Below are 22,964 nucleotides of genomic sequence, written 5' to 3'. Positions count from 1 at the left end.
AAAAAAATGGATGGATGGAATTTCACGAAAATAAAATGCTCAAGTTAATAAATTGTGGAGAAACACTGTAAAGCAATGAATTATATGTCAAAATCCGACGAGGTGAAAGGGCGAAGAAGGGAAACAGAAGGCACCTGCTATGTTTGTGTTTTCCCAAACACATAAGAAAGAAAAAAAGAGAGAAATGTGAAATGCCGCCTACCTCTGGGGACTCATCTTGTGAGCCAAACACGTCAGCAAAGTCTGACGGGCTTTTCCTCAGAGTCTGGTCAGCAGGCAGCGTGTTGTCGTTGTAGGAGGAAACAAACTTAAAGTCACTGGTTCGAGAGCCTGTTGTCAAGTAGGCGTCATAGTTGTAAGCGCTGCGTAAAGTTCCTGTGCCGTCAACATCTGCGTAGTTAGGAGGCAGATAAGCGCTGGGGATGGCTACTGCTCCATCAAACAAAAGCCTGGGCTTCCTCCTGCGACAAAACCTCACACCCAGGATGATGATGATGAAGGTCAGGAAGAAGGTGGACACCGACACCAGCGCAATGATCAGGTAAGAGGTCAGTTTGGAGTTCTTCTCCTCGTAAGAAATGTCCTTCAGTTCTGGCACCTCAGCCAAGTTATCAGAGATCAGTAAATACATGGAGCAGGTGGCAGACAGAGAGGGCTGCCCGTTATCTTTCACCGACACCACCAGGTTCTGTTTCATGCTGTCAGACTCAGAAATGTCCCGGTGAGTCCGGATCTCTCCGCTGTGGACCCCGATACTGAAAAGCCCCGGATCGGTGGATTTCACGATCTGATAGGACAGCCAGGCGTTCTGTCCCGAGTCCGCGTCCACCGCGATCACTTTGGACACCAGAGAGCCTCCGTGAGCACCTTTGGGGACCAGCTCGGTCATGAAGGAGTTGCCCTCCGGGGCGGGGTACAGGATCTGAGGAGAGTTGTCGTTCACATCCGATATGAACACACTGACGCTCACGTTGCTGCTCAGCGGAGGAGAACCGTTGTCTCTGGCCATCACCTGGACTTTGAAGCTCCTGAACTGCTCATAATCGAACGACCTGACAGCGTGGATCAGCCCCGTGTCTCCGTTCACGGACACGTAGGACGACACCGGGGCGCCGTTCACCTCCCCGCCTAACAGAGAGTAAATCACCGTTCCGTTCTGTCTCCAGTCGGGGTCTCGAGCACTAACGGAACATAAAGCGGAGCCAGGTTTGTTATTTTCACTCACATATGCGCTGTAGGACTGCTCCTCAAACTCAGGGGGGTTGTCGTTGATGTCTGCTACAGACAAGTGAACAGTTTTGGAGGACGACAGAGGAGGAGAGCCCTCGTCAGTGGCTCTGATGGTGATGTTGTAATCCGACACCACTTCCCGGTCCAGGTGTCCAGTGGTCACCAGAGAATAATAGTTTTTAATAGAAGCCACCAACTTAAAAGGGACGTTTTGTTGAATGGAGCAGCGGACCTGTCTGTTATTCTCAGAGTCTCTGTCCTGCACGTTAATGATGCCCACCTCTGTACCGGGAGGCGCGTTCTCTGGGATGGGGTTCGACAGCGAGTTAAGGTCTATAACTGGAGCGTTGTCATTCACATCAGTGACGTCAATGATAACTTTAGCGTATGTGGTTAAACCTAAACCATCTTTAGCTTGAACTCTCACCTCATATGAACTCCTTTCTTCAAAATCAATCACACCTGTCACTTTAATTTCTCCTGTTTTAGGTTCAATTGAGAAAACATTTCCATCGTCATCAGATATGTGACCAAAATATGTTACATCTCCGTTGACTCCTTCATCAGCGTCAGTGGCACTAACATGAATCACGACGGTGTCTACAGGAGAGTTTTCAGGCAGACTGGCTTTATAAACGTCCTGGCTGAACACTGGATTGTTATCATTAGCGTCCAGAACAGTGACGTGGATGACGACTGTCCCTGATCTCTGAGGGGAGCCGCCATCGAGAGCTGTGAGCAGCAGATTCAACTCGTTTTGCTTTTCACGATCCAGTTTATTCTCCAGAACGAGTTCAACCTTGTTGTTGTCAACAGACAGAATAAAATTGACATTCTTCTGAAGGTTGTATCGTTGAACAGCATTTTGACCTATGTCTGCGTCATGGGCCTCCTCCATTGAGAAACGGCTCCCTTTTTCTGCAGACTCTCTGATTTCCATTTCAATCAAATTCTCTCGGAATTTGGGCGAGTTGTCGTTCACATCTTGAACATGAAGACTTACGCGATGAAGCTCTAGTGGATTTTCCAAAACCAGATCCATTTTTACAACACACGATGGTTTCTTGCCACAAAGATTTTCTCTGTCGATCCTCTCCGATGTGATCAAATCTCCGGTGCTCAGATTAATGTCACAGTATCGTTTACTTGTCCCCTCAAAGACAACACGAGCCTTTCGGGAAGATAAAATCCTCGAGTCAACGCCGAGATCCTTTGCTATGTTTCCAATAACAGAACCACGTTTCATCTCTTCTGGAGAAGAATAACTCAGATCTCCATGAACGAGGTGCAGCGTTACAATGAAGGAAGAGAGGAAGAAGATCGGGCCTGGAATTCCTTTGTCTCCCATCCTGACACAAAACATGTCTCGCCTCTATTTACTGTCCCGAGGTAAACATCAAAATATATCCAGAAAGAGGAACGACGTCAACAACACACACCGGAATAAGCGACTACGATCAGGGGTTTGACGGACAATGGAGAAGAACAGCCCGATGTTGGCGCAGCTGTGATGGGTGGAGTGCTCACTCAATATTTCTGTTAGCCAACAGCGACGCCATGAGTCGCTTTTTTTACTCACACTTACATAAAAAGGACATGTTCACAATTAATCAAAAGGATTAATAAAGTCATGTAATGAAAAAGCAAAGGAAAAGTGAAAGAGATTCATGACTATTGCACATCCTGTAGTATTTTCTTGCAGCATCCCTCAGTGCAAACAGAAAACTTATTTTCCTAAAGCAACCCTAAAATTTCTGGCTGCACGTAAAAATGCGAATGTACCACGCATACATGTAGCATGTTTATACTGAGCAAAGACGCAAAGTCTGTCCAGACTCAGCAATGACAAAGACAATGATGACGATGATGACCACACCCGGAAACACTGTGATACATGGTATATTATCATCCAAATGCACCCAAGGGTCAAATCAAAGTATGACACTTGTGTCAAGTATGTGGTTCAGCAGCATCAACACACACTTTTTTGACTTCTTGGGGGCTTCTTGCAAAATAAGATTTGCAAGGAATTTTCTGAACTTTTACCAATGTTTCCAGTTCAACAAAAAACTATTAACAAACACGACATGGGTTTCTAACAATGAAGAAATACAGTTATAATTTCCATGGTAAATCCCTTTCCACACAACTAACTTTTCTCACTCATTACAAATTATTCTCCATGTCCTATCTTTCATTGTGGAACATATGTCTCCTCCTCCAGAGTCCATTTTTCACTATTTGTGCAGTTCAGACTACCAGATTTCTTCTCCGTGCTAAATTGCTGACCAGGATCAGCTTCCAAAATATCAGTGATGTCACAAATCATGCTTCAGGAATGCCTCTTAAATTCAGACTGTCCGTAAACAGGGAATTGTGCATCACTACTAAATGCAGAGTTGAGGAAATGTAATTCTTGTGACTCTGCAGACCACAGACCTTTAAATGGGAGAAGAATTTCGCAAAAATGCCAATAAAATGTAGCATTCAGAGTCGTGACATTGCACCCTTCGCAACTGCAGGTGATTTCTTAATTTAACAGCAAGATATTCACTGAGCGCAGGAAAATTTAACACTTTCAGCAATGGAGTTGGACACAGCCTTCTTGCGTCAAACTCTACATACATCATTCATTCTGCACAAAAACTCTGATTTGAAGAATAAGTGGCACTCCACCACTTGGTAGATTTTAGAAAAGAAGAGGCGGGAGTCCGATTATTTTTCTGACACTGCTGATAACTGACAAAAACAAAGTAAACAGGGGATTCTGATATCAGCACCGACAACTCAGCGCAAAACTATCTTTGAGTTTGGATCAGTTCGAACATTCTTCAGGAAAATTGTTTTACTTTTAAAATCATTCATCAGTTCGGTTTTACAGCTAAAAAGAAAAAAACCACGAAGGAATCAACTTGTAGTTTGCTCAAAATTAAAGACAGCGGTTGAGTCTAAACTATACCATTCAAAAACGCTGTTCTGAAACGAACACCCTTCAAATGTCATAATCATTTTTCAAATGTATAAAAAGAAGAGTGGTTTGCAAGTCGAAACTCTTGTGTACAAAAAAAATGTAAGTGTTACATCCTTCCATTCATTTATTTTCGCTGGAGCCTATCCTTGCTGCCTTCGGATGAAAGGCGAGGTTCACCCTGGACGGGTCGCCTGTCCATCACAGGACCAACACAAACAGACAACCACTCACAATCACAGCCCACACCGATGGTCAATTTTTAGTATGGATGAACCTAGTCTTCTTTTGCATGTCTTTGGACTGTGGGAGGAAGCCAGAATAAATAGAGAGAAGCAACGCAGGCAAAGGGAGAACATGCTAACTCCACAAATTAAGATCCCGTGCTCGAATCACAACCTTCTTGTTGTGACACGACAATGCTAAAAACTGCATCACCATGCTGCCCCTAAGAAGAACAATGAACAGGAAATAACGGGTGTGATGACTGAGGTTTGGCAAAGAAAAAAGAAACGCGAAATGATTGAGGTTAATTTGATCTTAAAAAGAAAAAGGTACAGATGCAAGAAAGATACTGGGCAACACTTAAGACAAGTTTGAAATTATTCCTACCTCTGCTGACGCCTCGAAATCCTCAAAGGGATCAGCAAAGTCTGACGGGCTTTTCCTCAGAGTCTGGTCAGCAGGCAGCGTGTTGTCGTTGTAGGAGGAAACAAACTTAAAGTCACTGGTTCGAGAGCCTGTTGTCAAGTAGGCGTCATAGTTGTAAGCGCTGCGTAAAGTTCCTGTGCCGTCAACATCTGCGTAGTTAGGAGGCAGATAAGCGCTGGGGATGGCTACTGCTCCATCAAACAACAGCCTGGGCTTCCTCCTGCGACAAAACCTCACACCCAGGATGATGATGATGAAGGTCAGGAAGAAGGTGGACACCGACACCAGCGCGATGATCAGGTAAGAGGTCAGTTTGGAGTTCTTCTCCTCGTAAGAAATGTCCTTCAGTTCTGGCACCTCAGCCAAGTTATCAGAGATCAGTAAATACATGGAGCAAGTGGCAGACAGAGAGGGTTGCCCGTTATCTTTCACCGACACCACCAGGTTCTGTTTCATGCTGTCGGACTCAGAAATGTCCCGCTGAGTCCGGATCTCTCCGCTGTGGACCCCGATACTGAAAAGCCCTGGATCGGTGGATTTCACGATCTGATAGGACAGCCAGGCGTTCTGTCCCGAGTCCGCGTCCACCGCGATCACTTTGGACACCAGAGAGCCTCCGTGAGCACCTTTGGGGACCAGCTCGGTCATGAAGGAGTTGCCCTCCGGGGCGGGGTACAGGATCTGAGGAGAGTTGTCGTTCACATCCGATATGAACACACTGACGCTCACGTTGCTGCTCAGCGGAGGAGAACCGTTGTCTCTGGCCATCACCTGGACTTTGAAGCTCCTGAACTGCTCATAATCGAACGACCTGACAGCGTGGATCAGCCCCGTGTCTCCGTTCACTGACACGTAGGACGACACCGGGGCGCCGTTCACCTCCCCGCCTAACAGAGAGTAAATCACCGTTCCGTTCTGTCTCCAGTCCGGGTCTCGAGCACTAACGGAACATAAAGCGGAGCCAGGTTTGTTATTTTCACTCACATATGCGCTGTAGGACTGCTCCTCAAACTCAGGGGGGTTGTCGTTGATGTCTGCTACAGACAAGTGAACAGTTTTGGAGGACGACAGAGGAGGAGAGCCCTCGTCAGTGGCTCTGATGGTGATGTTGTAATCAGACACCACTTCCCGGTCCAGGTGTCCAGTGGTCACCAGAGAATAATAGTTTTTAATAGAAGCCACCAACTTAAAGGGGACGTTCTGCTGAATGGAGCAGCGGACCTGTCTGTTACTCTCAGAGTCTCTGTCCTGCACGTTAATGATGCCCACCTCTGAACCGGGAGGCGCGTTCTCTGGGATGGGGTCAGACACAGACTTCAGCTGGATAACTGGAGCGTTGTCATTCACATCAGTGACGTCGATGATGACTTTGGCGTACGAGGTCAGTCCTAAACCGTCTTTAGCTTGAATTCTCAACTCATACGAACTCCTTTCTTCAAAATCAATCACACCTGTCACTTTAATTTCTCCTGTTTTAGGATCAATTGAGAAAACGTTTCCATCGTCATCAGATATGTGACCAAAATATGTTACATCTCCGTTGACTCCTTCATCAGCGTCAGTGGCACTAACATGAATCACGACGGTGTCTACAGGAGAGTTTTCAGGCAGACTGGCTTTATAAACGTCCTGGCTGAACACTGGATTGTTATCATTAGCGTCCAGAACAGTGACGTGGATGACGACTGTCCCTGATCTCTGAGGGGAGCCGCCATCGAGAGCTGTGAGCAGCAGATTCAACTCGTTTTGCTTTTCACGATCCAGTTTATTCTCCAGAACGAGTTCAACCTTGTTGTTGTCCACAGACAGAATAAAATTGTCGTTCTTTTGAAGGTTGTATCGCTGAACAGCATTTTGACCTATATCTGCGTCATGGGCCTCCTCCATTGGGAAACGGCTGCCTTTTTCTGCAGACTCTCTGATTTCCATTTCAATCAAGTTCTCACGGAATTTGGGCGAGTTGTCGTTCACATCTTGAACATGAAGACTTACGCGATGAAGCTCAAGCGGATTTTCCAAAACGAGATCCATTTTTACAACACACGATGGTTTCTTGCCACAAAGATTTTCTCTGTCGATCCTCTCCGATGTGATCAAATCTCCGGTGCTCAGATTAATGTCACAGTATCGTTTACTTGTCCCCTCAAAATCGACACGAGCCTTTCGGGAAGATAAAATCCTCGAGTCAACGACGAGATCCTTTGCTATGTTTCCAATAACAGAACCACGTTTCATCTCTTCTGGAGAAGAATAACTCAGATCTCCATGAACGAGGTGCAGCGTTACAATGAAGGAAGAGAGGAAGAAGATCGGGCCTGGAATTCCTTTGTCTCCCATCCTGACACAAAACACGTCTCCCGCCTCTATTTACTGTCCCGAGGTAAACATCAAAATATATCCAGAAAGAGGAACGACTTCAACAACACACACCGGAATAAGCGACTACGATCAGGGGTTTGACGGACAATGGAGAAGAAATGCCCGATGTTGGCGCAGCAGTGATGGGTGGAGTGCTCACTCGGTATTTCTGTCAGCCAACAGCGACGCCATGAGTCGCTTTTCAGTTTCACACTGTAAATACTTCAACCATCACACGAGGAATGCTTTCATCTATTCATAAAAATGTAGAACTGCATAATGAAACTCTGAAATGGCCCAACATGAATGAGACTAATAAAAAAAACTCGATGACGACAGCATTTTCTACATTGTCCAAATGTTACTGTCCCTCATTGAATGTGAAATATGTAATGATTAAAAGCGCGTTCTTTACAACCATCTCAAAATCAGAGGACACGAAGTGTTTCAGCGTTATGTTTGTGATGAACCCTGCAGAAAAGAAGCATGTTAATGCTTCACGGAAAAACGTAAATTATATTACGCCCCAGTGCTGATGTTGTTGATTGTGACGCCAAATGTCAGTGAGCGGCTCCATCATTATTCAAACATGGCCAGAGACAAACCAAATCATTGCACTCGTGTGAGCGTATCAGCACCACGGACAGATCCTCCGCATTTCAGGGGCTGGTTGCACGAAAATGATTCATGAAGAGTTCCTCTACTCAACTCAAAAATCCAAATGTCCGTCGAATTGAACAACATTAACTGGGAGTTGAACAGATTACTAAAGTAACAAATAAGTTATTATGAACAATGTCCTTGAGTTGAATAAGAACAAGAAACTACACACGTTTCACCTTTGAGTTACGCCAATTCTGTGTTTTCCTTACATAGCAGTCCCCCTCAACGCTGACAAGGAGAGTGAAAAAAAATGTTACAATTTAAACTCCATCAGTTGTTTTGGCTGCAAAGATGGAAGGTGACAACCATGGACAGTGTTGATATTGAACAAAAAAGTGTTTCCTGTCAAGATGCAGTGCTGACAATGATGATACGACCATGACTGATTCGCAGATATCATTACGATATGGCAAAGGGTAAAACCATAGGATGTTCAATATTTCAGCACCCTGAATATTACTTACACTTTTTAAGAGGCTGAAAACTGCATCGGAAATATATTCATAATGAATTGCAGTTTATGCTGGTAGAGCTACTCTTTTTGAATACATTTTCAGTGCAAGATTCAGCTTCATATAAAACTGCTTAAACTCTGCCATATTCTTCAGACGTCTCATGTGTTCGGCTCTCTTCGAGTCAATCCATAACATTTCTTTTGGGTTGAGGTCTGGGCTCTGACTTGACCACTCCAAAAGGTGGATTTTGTTTTTCTGGAACCATTCTGTTGTTGACTTGCTCCGGTGTTTTGGGTCGTTGTCCTGTTGCATCACCCTCTTTCTAGAGTTTCAGCTGTGGACTTCCACAGGACGAGCTCTGCCCCCCCCCCCCCTCTACATCAATGGTTAAGCTGCCCCCCCTCCCCTCTACATCAATGGTTCAGCTGCCCCCCCCTTCCCCTCTACATCAGTGGTTCCGCTGTGAAGAAGGTTCCTCGCATCAAACATCTGGGAGTACACATCTCCGACACCTCATCTGGACCAAAACATGACCCTCTTCAAAAAAAGCTCACCAGCGCCTCTACTTCCTGAGGAAGCCATAGAAAGCAGCACTACATATCAACATCCCCAGCTCCTTCATGTGTGGTGGAGAGCACCTTGTCCTCTTGCATTACTGTGTGGTCTTGCAGCTGCACAGTGACAGAGAAAAAGATGCTGCAGAGGGTGGTAAGGTCAGCGCAATTGACCATAGGATGCGACCTGCCAGCCCTCTCTGAAATTTACTCCAGCCGATGCAGGGGCAGAGCGACCTGCATAATGACGTACTCCACCCACCCTTCGCACAAACAGTATTCCTTCCTCCCCTCAGGCAAAAGGCTGCACAGCACCTGGGCAATGACAACCAGGCTCACAAACAGCTTCTAACCAGATTCTGTCAGACTGTTGAAGTAAAAACCAACTGCACTGGCATGCCTGGACTCTTTCTCAGATGTTGCACTTTATTTATTTATTTACTTATTCTATATTACTGCACTCAACTGCACTTTGTGCTGAGATGTTTTTAATGTTTTTTGGGTTTTTTTAGTTGGATGGGTCTAGACAAGGCAGGTCCTAGGTATCCTTTTCTTAACTTATTTAAAACTTATCTTATTTTAACCAATCTATTTTATTCTCTAATTTATTCAGTCCGATAGTGAGCACCGAGACCTCAGGACTATGTTTTGTTCCCTCATATACCCCCATACTGTGTAAATGACAATAAACATCTATCCAACATATCTAATCAAATCTAATCTAATGTACAGACATTCTCAGATTGTCCTGCAGAATTTTCTGATAAATTTGGGAATTCATCTTCCCCTCAATAATGGAAAGCTGGCCAATTCCTGATGCAGCAAAGCAGAACCAAATCATGAGGTTTCATCCACCATATTATACAGTTGGGATTATGTTTTCATGATGACATGCCATGCTCTTTCTAAGCCAGATGTAGTGATGGGTGTTTTGTTTTTTTCCCCAAATAGTTCATTCTTACTTTCATCAGTCAACAAAACAGTTTGCCAATACCGCTGTGGAGTGTCAATGTGCTCTTTTGCAAACTTAAGGCATGCAGAAATGTTCTTTTTAGTAAGCAGTGGCTTCCTTCGTGGTGTCCTGCCATAGATATCCTGCTTGTTCAATGTTTTACGTATTGTAAACAAATGGACAGAGATGTTAGCCAGCTCCAATGATGCCCTCAAATCTTTAGCTGTCATTTGGGGTTGTTTCTTTACCTCAATGATGAGTCTTCATTGTGCTCTTGGTGTAATTTTGAGTGGGTGTCCACTTCTTGGTAGAGTAGCAAAAGTCCCAAAGTGTCTCGATTTGTAAAGTTTGCTTCACTGTTGATTGCTGAATTTCTAAACCGTATGTAGTGCCTGCCAGCTTTACGTTCATCTACAATTCTTGATTTGAGATCCTCTGAAAGCTCTTTCAGCAAGGCATGGGTCACATAAACATGTTCTTTTTCAGAACAAACTCCAAAAGTTTGAGGGGTTTTTAATTGGTCAAAGTAGCTTTAGTCCACACCCACAAACTCATCGTCTTAACGGGACACCAGGAGAGCGAAAACCTGACCCAATTAGCTTTTTTGAGGGCATTAATTCAAGGGTTCACGTACTTTTTCAACAAGCGCTAGGATGTTTTGGTTCTTCTCAATAAAAACAAGAAAGATCAATTTTTTAGAGGTATGATTGAAGATACATTGTATTTGTCAAGACACTTGACTTGAGATGGAAATGAGATCACATTTTATGACAAATTTACTCAGAAAACCATGATATTCAAAAAGGTTCACAAACTTTTTCTTGCCACCCGAGTTCTTGAAAAGTTCATCCCTCAGGATGCCTCGAGCACTCAAGGAAATCCAAACTCATGATGAAGACAACAAATCAAATGCGAACAAATAGAGTCAAACATAAGAAACACACGCATCACTGCCCAAATCATGAAACTTTCCCTCAAACAATCCGACAGATGTGCTTTTGCGTTTTGGAACATCTTAAGCACTTGAGGTGTTTAAGAGAAGGTGCTTAGGTTGATAACAAACAGTCGAGAGGGAAGTGCATCATTTCCTAAAGTGTAACTGTCCGACCTTTACAGATGCCTCCAACTATTCAAAGGGATGATTTGACTTTAAAAAGGAAAAGGTGCAGTTGCAACAAAGACACTGCGCAACATTTATGACAAGTTTGAAATTCCTACCTCTGCTGACGCCTCGAAATCCTCAAAGGGATCAGCAAAGTCTGACGGGCTTTTCCTCAGAGTCTGGTCAGCAGGCAGCGTGTTGTCGTTGTAGGAGGAAACAAACTTAAAGTCACTGGTTCGAGAGCCTGTTGTCAAGTAGGCGTCATAGTTGTAAGCGCTGCGTAAAGTTCCTGTGCCGTCAACATCTGCGTAGTTAGGAGGCAGATAAGCGCTGGGGATGGCTACTGCTCCATCAAACAACAGCCTGGGCTTCCTCCTGCGACAAAACCTCACACCCAGGATGATGATGATGAAGGTCAGGAAGAAGGTGGACACCGACACCAGCGCGATGATCAGGTAAGAGGTCAGTTTGGAGTTCTTCTCCTCGTAAGAAATGTCCTTCAGTTCTGGCACCTCAGCCAAGTTATCAGAGATCAGTAAATACATGGAGCAGGTGGCAGACAGAGAGGGCTGCCCGTTATCTTTCACCGACACCACCAGGTTCTGTTTCATGCTGTCAGACTCAGAAATGTCCCGCTGGGTCCGGATCTCTCCGCTGTGGACCCCGATACTGAAAAGCCCCGGATCTTTGGATTTCACTATCTGATAGGACAGCCAGGCGTTCTGTCCCGAGTCCGCGTCCACCGCGATCACTTTGGACACCAGAGAGCCTCCGTGAGCACCTTTGGGGACCAGCTCCGTCATGAAGGAGTTGCCCTCCGGGGCGGGGTACAGGATCTGAGGAGAGTTGTCGTTCACATCCGATATGAACACACTGACGCTCACGTTGCTGCTCAGCGGAGGAGAACCGTTGTCTCTGGCCATCACCTGGACTTTGAAGCTCCTGAACTGCTCATAATCGAACGACCTGACAGCGTGGATCAGCCCAGTGTCTCCGTTCACGGACACGTAGGACGACACCGGGGCGCCGTTCAGCTCCCCGCCTAACAGAGAGTAAATCACCGTTCCGTTCTGTCTCCAGTCGGGGTCTCGAGCACTAACGGAACATAAAGCGGAGCCAGGTTTGTTATTTTCACTCACATATGCGCTGTAGGACTGCTCCTCAAACTCAGGGGGGTTGTCGTTGATGTCTGCTACAGACAAGTGAACAGTTTTGGAGGACGACAGAGGAGGAGAGCCCTCGTCAGTGGCTCTGATGGTGATGTTGTAATCAGACACCACCTCCCGGTCCAGGTGTCCAGTGGTCACCAGAGAATAATAGTTTTTAATAGAAGCCACCAACTTAAAGGGGACGTTCTGCTGAATGGAGCAGCGGACCTGTCTGTTACTCTCAGAGTCTCTGTCCTGCACGTTAATGATGCCCACCTCTGTACCAGGAGGCGCGTTCTCTGGGATGGGGTTAGACACAGACTTCAGCTGGATAACTGGAGCGTTGTCGTTCACATCAGTGACATCAATGATGACTTTGGCATAGGAGGTCAGTCCTAAACCGTCTTTCGCTTTAACTTTTGTCTCATAAGAAGACGTCTCTTCAAAGTCAATCACACCACTCAATTTAATTTCTCCCGTTTTATGATCAATTGAAAACACATTAACAGCGTCATCAGACATGTGACCAAAGTCATAACTCACATCTCCGTTGACTCCTTCATCAGCGTCAGTGGCACTAACATGAATCACTACGGTGTCTACAGGAGAGTTTTCAGGCAGACTGGCTTTATAAACGTCCTGGCTGAACACTGGAGCGTTATCATTAGCGTCCAGAACAGTGACGTGGATGACGACTGTCCCTGATCTCTGAGGGGAGCCGCCATCGAGAGCTGTGAGCAGCAGATTCAACTCGTTTTGCTTTTCACGATCCAGTTTATTCTCCAGAACGAGTTCAACCTTGTTGTTGTCCACAGACAGAATAAAATTGTCGTTCTTTTGAAGGTTGTATCGCTGAATAGCATTTTGACCTATATCTGCGTCATGGGCCTCCTCCATTGAGAAGCGGCTGCCTTTTTCCGCAGACTCGCTGATTTCCATTTCAATCAAATTATCATTGAATTGCGGTGAATTATCGTTCACGTCTTGGACGTGAAGACTTATTCGATGAAGTTCCAGAGGATTTTCTAAAACCAGATCGACTTTAATAACACACGATGGTTTCTTGCCACAAAGATTTTCTCTGTCAATTCTATCCGACGTGATCAAATCTCCGGTGCTCAGATTAATGTCACAGTATCGTTTCCGTGTTCCATCAAAATCAACCCGGGCCTGTCTTGAAGAAAAGGTTCCACGGTTAAGCCCAAGGTCTTTAGCGATATTTCCAATTACAGAACCACGTTTAATCTCTTCCGGAATAGAATAGCTCAGATCTCCAAAAACGAGGCTCAGCGTTCCAAAAAAGAGAACAACGACGGTCCACCGAGGCACTGGAAATCCTTTGTCTCCCATCCTGACTCTAAATTGTCCGAAGCGTACAATTTTGTGTCCAGAATTACATAAAAGGGGGACAAACGTATCAAAAAGACTCAATAATCCCTCACACCGTAGCTCTGAACAGCACATATGATCGTGGTATTCAACATTCCCTGGAAAAAGCAAAGCTGACATCAATGCAGCAGAACACGAGTGGGTGGAGTGGTGTCCATGTCAATTTTCTACCAGTCAACAGCGACATCATGAGTCGTTTCTTGTCCTCACGCGAGTACACAGAAACATCATTGTGGAGTTACATTCACTCACGCCCAAGAAGCCCTGAGCATCAAACCTCAACACCGTGGACAAATTCAGTGGCTCGTCTGTCAGCAGTGCAACGTTGTAGAATAAGAGCAATAATCATCATATTCACAGCACAAAGCTCGTCGGTGTTCCAATTAAATAGCTGAAAAAAACGAAGGAGCTCCAATGAGCGCAGACATTTTGGTGAACTGAAAAAAATGTTCTTACTTAAACAACCAAAGATAAACAACTGAAATGATTCAGGCTGAATTATGCAACCCAGGATTTGAAGACCCCATGTGTATTGGGGTTTAAAATGAACTACAAGTGATGCTGAATGACATATAATCAGTGTAATATTTCTGTCTTTCTTTTCTGTGTATCACACTTACAGAATGTCTCAGGACATTTCCTCAATCAATCAATCAATCTTCATTTTTTAGAGCGCTTTTCAAACGTATGTGTAACTCAAAGGGCTGAACATCGACAAAAACTAAAAACAGTCCCTCAAACCCCACCACCACCCACCCCAATCTTTACATAAACATCGACAATGAAAAGCGTTAAAAAGCATTCCCTCAAACCCACAACCACCCCACAGTTCACTCACACACACACACACACACACAGAGTTTCACTCGTAAACAAAGATACACACATATTCTTTTTGGGAAGACCAGAGGGCAGAGCATTACAGTAGTCTATACGACTGGTTATAAAAGCATGCATCAGCGTCTGTGTTGGCCCGGAGAAGTGAACTTGACAAGGCCAAACACTTCAGCACAAGGGATATCTCCCTTCAATTTAAAACGATCGCTGTCACAGGAGACTCGAAGGCTGCGTGATTTGTAGTCGTATCTAACTAGACTAAAGTAAGAAAGACAGTTTTAATATAAGTTATGAAAAGTTTGTCAAATCAGTGAGACTGGCAGTCATACACCGTAAGCTGAAATGTTTCGATGTCGCTAAGTGTCTGACGTAAACTGATAATGTTGAAACTCTGTGCAAACATTCGCAATGTGCACTTTAACGAATCAGACAAACGCCTCTGTCAGAATAAAACTGCTCCCGCCTCCACAAACGTCTCCAAGTCTTCGAAAAGATCTGCAAAGCCTGACGAGCTTTAAAAGGTTTAAAAACTGTGTAAAAATCGCAACTGGAAGAGTGGTTCAGAAATATTTCATATTGATCTCTCTAAGGTTAAACGCATGTTGACTGATGATTTCCTTCTTCACCAGTGATGCCTGGTGAAATCAGTCTCTGGTTTAATTATGATTGAGGCAATTATACATCTTCCATCTAATTAAAACATTCAATGTACCTGGGATTGAAGACCCAAATTTTAAAAGTACAATTTCAGTTTTTTTTTATGTTATCAGTGTTTCCTTATTCAGTCTGCCCTTCATCTAAATGATCAATATTTTCATCAAAGCTTCCACTGAAATTTAACCAAAAATCGAAGTCCAAGGTCACTTCGTGAGCGTCAGAGGATGAGAACAAGTTCGATATTTCAGCAAAGACTGCCTGCTGAGGTCGAGTCACAAGTAAATAAAATTGGACAAATAATTGACATTCTTATTTACATGGATGAAGCAATTCACAAACATTGCTTGACGCTAAAAAGAGACCATCTAAAAGGAAAAGATTAATTATAAAGGACTTACAGTACTTAGCAAAAGATGAGCGCATTGCTCGTGTTCTGGACCAAAACAGTTTTGAGGGCCAAAGGACAGAAACTGATATCCGAACACAAAAAGAATGTATTTCCTTCAATGACGATATTGTTAATGAGGTGAAGGGTGCAGGTGTTGTCAAGCAATGCACGAACTCAGAGAAAAAATCTATCATGATCTAAAAAAAAATAATTAGCAAAAAACGAAAAATATTATTTTGACATCAGGCCAACTTCGCCGTAAAAATTTATGACAAGTCTGAAATTATTCCTACCTCTGCTGACGCCTCGAAATCCTCAAAGGGATCAGCAAAGTCTGACGGGCTTTTCCTCAGAGTCTGGTCAGCAGGCAGCGTGTTGTCGTTGTAGGAGGAAACAAACTTAAAGTCACTGGTTCGAGAGCCTGTTGTCAAGTAGGCGTCATAGTTGTAAGCGCTGCGTAAAGTTCCTGTGCCGTCAACATCTGCGTAGTTAGGAGGCAGATAAGCGCTGGGGATGGCTACTGCTCCATCAAACAACAGCCTGGGCTTCCTCCTGCGACAAAACCTCACACCCAGGATGATGATGATGAAGGTCAGGAAGAAGGTGGACACCGACACCAGCGCGATGATCAGGTAAGAGGTCAGTTTGGAGTTCTTCTCCTCGTAAGAAATGTCCTTCAGTTCTGGCACCTCAGCCAAGTTATCAGAGATCAGTAAATACATGGAGCAGGTGGCAGACAGAGAGGGCTGCCCGTTATCTTTCACCGACACCACCAGGTTCTGTTTCATGCTGTCAGACTCAGAAATGTCCCGCTGAGTCCGGATCTCTCCGCTGTGGACCCCGATACTGAAAAGCCCCGGATCGGTGGATTTCACTATCTCATAGGACAGCCAGGCGTTCTGTCCCGAGTCCGCGTCCACCGCGATCACTTTGGACACCAGAGAGCCTCCGTGAGCACCTTTGGGGACCAGCTCCGTCATGAAGGAGTTGCCCTCCGGGGCGGGGTACAGGATCTGAGGAGAGTTGTCGTTCACATCCGATATGAACACACTGACGCTCACGTTGCTGCTCAGCGGAGGAGAACCGTTGTCTCTGGCCATCACCTGGACTTTGAAGCTCCTGAACTGCTCATAATCGAACGACCTGACAGCGTGGATCAGCCCCGTGTCTCCGTTCACGGACACGTAGGACGAAACCGGGGCGCCGTGCACCTCCCCGCCTAACAGAGAGTAAATCACCGTTCCGTTCTGTCTCCAGTCGGGGTCTCGAGCACTAACGGAACATAAAGCGGAGCCAGGTTTGTTATTTTCACTCACATATGCGCTGTAGGACTGCTCCTCAAACTCAGGGGGGTTGTCGTTGATGTCTGCTACAGACAAGTGAACAGTTTTGGAGGACGACAGAGGAGGAGAGCCCTCGTCAGTGGCTCTGATGGTGATGTTGTAATCAGACACCACCTCCCGGTCCAGGTGTCCAGTGGTCACCAGAGAATAATAGTTTTTAATAGAAGCCACCAACTTAAAAGGGACGTTCTGCTGAATGGAGCAGCGGACCTGTCTGTTACTCTCAGAGTCTCTGTCCTGCACGTTAATGATGCCCACCTCTGTACCGGGAGGCGCGTTCTCTGGGATGGGGTTAGACACAGACTTCAGCTGGATAACCGGAGCGTTGTCGTTCACATCAGTGACGTCGATGATGACTTTGGCGTACGAGGTCAGTCCTAAACCGTCTTTCGCTTGAATTCTCAACTCATATGAGTTGTTTTCTTCATAATCAATCGTACCAGTTACTTTGATTTCTCCAGTCGACGAATCGAGAGAAAAGACCTTTACGTCGTCTTCAGAGACGTGACCAAAGTCATAACTCACATCTCCGTTGACTCCTTCATCAGCGTCAGTGGCACTAACATGAATCACTACGGTGTCTACAGGAGAGTTTTCAGGCAGACTGGCTTTATAAACGTCCTGGCTGAACACTGGAGCGTTATCATTAGCGTCCAGAACAGTGACGTGGATGACGACTGTCCCTGATCTCTGAGGGGAGCCGCCATCGAGAGCTGTGAGCAGCAGATTCAACTCGTTTTGTTTCTCTCTATCCAGTAAATTCTCCAAAACGAGTTCAACCCTGTTACTGTCAACACTGAGAATGAAGTTTTCATTTTTTTGAAGGTTGTATCGCTGAACAGCATTTTGACCTATATCTGCGTCATGGGCCTCCTCCATTGAGAAACGGTTCCCCTTGACTGCAGACTCGCTGATTTCCATTTCGATCACATTTTTCTTGAATTTGGGCGAGTTGTCGTTCACATCTTGAACATGAAGACTTACGCGATGAAGCTCTAGTGGATTTTCCAAAACCAGATCCATTTTCACTACGCACGATGGTTTCTTGCCACAAAGATTTTCTCTGTCGATTCTCTCCGATGTGATCAAATCTCCGGTGCTCAGATTAATGTCACAGTATCGTTTACTTGTCCCCTCAAAATCGACACGAGCCTTTCGGGAAGATAAAATCCTCGAGTCAACGCCGAGATCCTTTGCTATGTTTCCAATAACAGAACCACGTTTCATCTCTTCTGGAGAAGAATAACTCAGATCTCCATGAACGAGGTGCAGCGTTACAATGAAGGAAGAGATGAAGAAGATCGGGCCTGAAATTCCTTTGTCTCCCATCCTGAAACAAAACACGTCTCCCGCCTCTATTTACTGTCCCGAGGTAAACATCAAAATATATCCAGAAAGAGGAACGACTTCAACAACACACACCGGAATAAACAACTACGATCAGGGGTTTGACGGACAATGGAGAAGAACAGCCCGATGTTGGCGCAGCAGTGATGGGTGGAGTGCTCACTCAATATTTCTGTCAGCCAACAGCGACGCCATGAGTCGCTTTTCTGTTTCACACAGTGAACACTTTTACAAAGCCACCAGTCATGATAGGGAACGCTTTCAAACGTCCGTGAGAAAAAAAATGAACGCCACAGTTTGACATTCTTTAAGGGCGATCAAGGAGATGACCAAGCAAGAAAAAACGAAGGAAGAATGACTGACGCAGATGAGAACTTCTGCACTTCCCTGATGTTCGCATCACCGAACGGAAACTGAAAATGCAACTGACACAAGCAGGTACTACACAGTTACTTCAGAAATACACACCATCAAGTATTTGGGCTGCAGAAGAACTTAGACGGGAGGTTCAGATCAATGAACACATAAAATATGTCAATACTGAGCGAAATATACAAATGCTATGAAGAGGTGGTGTCCGTCGTGATTCTGGTGGTGGTGATGGCATCACACATGTCATGAACTTCCAGAAAACATGGCTGTAAACAAACAAGCGATTCGCCGAGTGTCGAGAAGATGTTTCAGGACCACGGACAGAACCCTTCAGCTTTTCATTGGCTGACTGAAAAGAAAGAACTGCAAAAGTGTGGCTTTACGAACACACGGTTGATTCAAAGGGTTCTCTGATTAATTTGTCTAATTAGAAAGAAAACCATTAAATGAGGTTGAGATTTTGTTATCATGAGTTAAGGGATCCAACAACGGGTTATTTTGAAACTAGAAAATGAAGAGTTTTCATTTTGTATTACCTTAACACAATATCTGTACTTTTCTAATATGACAGGATGCACCAAAATTACAACCTGAAAATGTAAATATAAAAAAACAAATATAACATCAGTTTAAAGCTTTCATTGAGTTTTTTCACTGCAGAGAGAAAGGCTGAAGAAGCATAAACATGTTTCTTTTCAGTACGTTGGAGAAAAATATTAATTCTGTCAAGATATGATGTCAACGACACCACTTGTCATTAAACTGAGGGCTGTTGAAAGAATTTGGAAAGGTACAATGAAACTAAGCAAAGAGTTTCAGCACCACATGCAGTTCCTCCACATTTTCTGCTACTGCAAGTTGCATAAAGTGATTCAGGAAGCATTGTTCTGCTGACCTGAGCCTTGTTAATTTTCGACGTTCATCAATCTGATGGCAGTTAAACGGTTTCAAAAGAAGAAAAGGAAAAGTCATTATCGTCGGAAGAAATACACCCTGAAGCTACGAGGAGCTATAAAGTGGACTTGATTATTTCATTAGGTCTGCTGGTATCTGACAAATACACATAAAACGTAGGGTTGAAAAGTACAAATATCTTCTCAGTGCAAATTAAGATGCGTGCATCTATTAGCACAGTTGTTCATTCAAGTGCAATAAAAACCCATGTAAATTCAAAGTCATTTTTAGCATTTTGCACTTTAAAGCGCCTGACTGAAAAAAATCCATCGGGAACCTGATCAAAGTTCACAAAAATAAGATGATTCAATTCAAAATGAGGTGATTCTTCTTTTTCTTTTAATCTACCTCTACAAAGCCTGATATATAGAAACAGATCCAGAAAACATTGCTCTGAGATAAATTAGTGGTCTCGAATAGATCCTACCTCTGCAGACGCCTCAAACTCTTCAAAGGGATCAGCAAAGTCTGACGGGCTTTTCCTCAGAGTCTGGTCAGCAGGCAGCGTGTTGTCGTTGTAGGAGGAAACAAACTTAAAGTCACTGGTTCGAGAGCCTGTTGTCAAGTAGGCGTCATAGTTGTAAGCGCTGCGTAAAGTTCCTGTGCCGTCAACATCTGCGTAGTTAGGAGGCAGATAAGCGCTGGGGATGGCTACTGCTCCATCAAACAACAGCCTGGGCTTCCTCCTGCGACAAAACCTCACACCCAGGATGATGATGATGAAGGTCAGGAAGAAGGTGGACACCGACACCAGCGCGATGATCAGGTAAGAGGTCAGTTTGGAGTTCTTCTCCTCGTAAGAAATGTCCTTCAGTTCTGGCACCTCAGCCAAGTTATCAGAGATCAGTAAATGCATGGAGCAGGTGGCAGACAGAGAGGGCTGCCCGTTATCTTTCACCGACACCACCAGGTTCTGTTTCATGCTGTCAGACTCAGAAATGTCCCGCTGAGTCCGGATCTCTCCGCTGTGGACCCCGATACTGAAAAGCCCCGGATCGGTGGATTTCACAATCTCATAGGACAGCCAGGCGTTCTGTCCCGAGTCCGCGTCCACCGCGATCACTTTGGACACCAGAGAGCCTCCGTGAGCACCTTTGGGGACCAGCTCGGTCATGAAGGAGTTGCCCTCCGGGGCGGGGTACAGGATCTGAGGAGAGTTGTCGTTCACATCCGATATGAACACACTGACGCTCACGTTGCTGCTCAGCGGAGGAGAACCGTTGTCTCTGGCCATCACCTGGACTTTGAAGCTCCTGAACTGCTCATAATCGAACGACCTGACAGCGTGGATCAGCCCCGTGTCTCCGTTCACGGACACGTAGGACGAAACCGGGGCGCCGTGCACCTCCCCGCCTAACAGAGAGTAAATCACCGTTCCGTTCTGTCTCCAGTCGGGGTCTCGAGCACTAACGGAACATAAAGCGGAGCCAGGTTTGTTATTTTCACTCACATATGCGCTGTAGGACTGCTCCTCAAACTCAGGGGGGTTGTCGTTGATGTCTGCTACAGACAAGTGAACAGTTTTGGAGGACGACAGAGGAGGAGAGCCCTCGTCAGTGGCTCTGATGGTGATGTTGTAATCAGACACCACCTCCCGGTCCAGGTGTCCAGTGGTCACCAGAGAATAATAGTTTTTAATAGAAGCCACCAACTTAAAAGGGACGTTCTGCTGAATGGAGCAGCGGACCTGTCTGTTACTCTCAGAGTCTCTGTCCTGCACGTTAATGATGCCCACCTCTGTACCGGGAGGCGCGTTCTCTGGGATGGGGTCAGACACAGACTTCAGCTGGATAACCGGAGCGTTGTCGTTCACATCAGTGACGTCGATGATGACTTTGGCGTACGAGGTCAGTCCTAAACCGTCTTTCGCTTGAATTCTCAACTCATATGAGTTGTTTTCTTCATAATCAATCGTACCAGTTACTTTGATTTCTCCAGTTGAAGAATCGAGAGAAAAGACGTTGATGTCGTCTTCAGAGACGTGACCAAAGTCATAACTCACATCTCCGTTGACTCCTTCATCAGCGTCAGTGGCACTAACATGAATCACTACGGTGTCTACAGGAGAGTTTTCAGGCAGACTGGCTTTATAAACGTCCTGGCTGAACACTGGAGCGTTATCATTAGCGTCCAGAACAGTGACGTGGATGACGACTGTCCCTGATCTCTGAGGGGAGCCGCCATCGAGAGCTGTGAGCAGCAGATTCAACTCGTTTTGCTTTTCACGATCCAGTTTTTTTTCCAAGACGAGTTCAACCTTGTTGTTGTCCACAGACAGAATAAAATTGTCGTTCTTCTGAAGGTTGTATCGCTGAACAGCATTTTGACCTATATCTGCGTCATGGGCCTCCTCCATTGAGAAGCGGCTGCCTTTTTCTGCAGACTCTCTGATTTCCATTTCGATCACATTTTTCTTGAATTTGGGCGAGTTGTCGTTTACATCTTGAACATGAAGACTTACGCGATGAAGCTCTAGTGGATTTTCCAAAACCAGATCCATTTTCACTACGCACGATGGTTTCTTGCCACAAAGATTTTCTCTGTCGATTCTCTCCGATGTGATCAAATCTCCGGTGCTCAGATTAATGTCACAGTATCGTTTACTTGTCCCCTCAAAATCGACACGAGCCTTTCGGGAAGATAAAATCCTCGAGTCAACGCCGAGATCCTTTGCTATGTTTCCAATAACAGAACCACGTTTCATCTCTTCTGGAGAAGAATAACTCAGATCTCCATGAACGAGGTGCAGCGTTAAAATGAAGGAAGAGAAGAAGAAGATCGGGCCTGAAATTCCTTTGTCTCCCATCCTGAAACAAAACACGTCTCCCGCCTCTATTTACTGTCCCGAGGTAAACATCAAAATATATCCAGAAAGAGGAACGACTTCAACAACACACACCGGAATAAACAACTACGATCAGGGGTTTGACGGACAATGGAGAAGAAATGCCCGATGTTGGCGCAGCAGTGATGGGTGGAGTGCTCACTCGATATTTCTGTCAGCCAACAGCGACGCCATGAGTCGCTTTTCTGTTTCACACAGTGAACACTTTTACAAAGCCACCAGTCATGATAGGGAACGCTTTCAAACGTCCGTGAGAAAAAAAATGAACGCCACAGTCTGACATTATTTAAGGGCGATCAAGGAGATGACCAAGCAAGAAAAAACGAAGGAAGAATGACTGATGCAGATGAGAACTTCTGCACTTCCCTGATGTTCGCATCACCGAACGGAAACTGAAAATGCAACTGACACAAGCAGGTACTACACAGTTACTTCAAAAATACACACCATCAAGTATTTGGGCTGCAGAAGAACTTAGACGGGAGGTTCAGATCAATGAACACATAAAATATGTCAATACTGAGCGAAATATACAAATGCTATGAAGAGGTGGTGTCCGTCGTGATTCTGGTGGTGGTGATGGCATCACACATGTCATGAACTTCCAGAAAACATGGCTGTAAACAAACAAGCGATTCGCCGAGTGAAGAGAAGATGTTTCAGGACCACGGACAGAACCCTTCAGCTTTTCATTGGCTGACTGAAAAGAAAGAACTGCAAAAGTGTGGCTTTACGAACACACGGTTGATTC

General features: G+C 45.1%; 2 protein-coding genes and 1 pseudogene across 7 annotated transcripts in view; all 3 read right to left on the bottom strand.

Annotated features, from left to right (window-relative positions):
- The window catches only part of LOC147251089 (protocadherin gamma-C5-like), a 279,342-nt gene extending 257,051 nt beyond the window's left edge, over positions 1-22,291 (bottom strand). For 2 of the 6 annotated variants that reach the window (XM_086221566.1, XM_086221574.1), the window contains exon 1: positions 203-2,708. In XM_086221566.1, coding sequence (XP_086077692.1) covers positions 203-2,593 — 2,391 coding nt within the window. In that variant the 5' untranslated portion in view covers positions 2,594-2,708. Of the gene's footprint in view, positions 1-202; positions 2,709-4,810; positions 7,372-19,795 lie in introns of those variants that run through there. The other 4 variants (XM_086221570.1, XM_086221578.1, XM_086221572.1 and 1 more) reach the window with 4 other exon arrangements.
- Positions 10,820-13,580, bottom strand: LOC147251091 (protocadherin beta-15-like). Its single transcript, XM_086221600.1, has one exon. It carries the CDS (start codon positions 13,543-13,545, stop codon positions 11,026-11,028), a length of 2,520 nt encoding a protein of 839 aa, XP_086077726.1. The 5' UTR covers positions 13,546-13,580; the 3' UTR covers positions 10,820-11,025.
- Positions 15,619-18,156, bottom strand: LOC147251090 (protocadherin gamma-A11 pseudogene; annotated as a pseudogene).
- Positions 22,292-22,964: the final 673 nt, after the last annotated feature.

This window comes from Aulostomus chinensis, chromosome 13 (genome assembly GCF_037954235.1).
Source record: "Aulostomus chinensis isolate RoL2024-O1b breed Wild chromosome 13, RoL_Achi_v1.0, whole genome shotgun sequence".
Lineage (NCBI taxonomy): Eukaryota > Metazoa > Chordata > Actinopteri > Syngnathiformes > Aulostomidae > Aulostomus > Aulostomus chinensis.
This window is presented reverse-complemented; position numbering and strand designations above follow the sequence as displayed.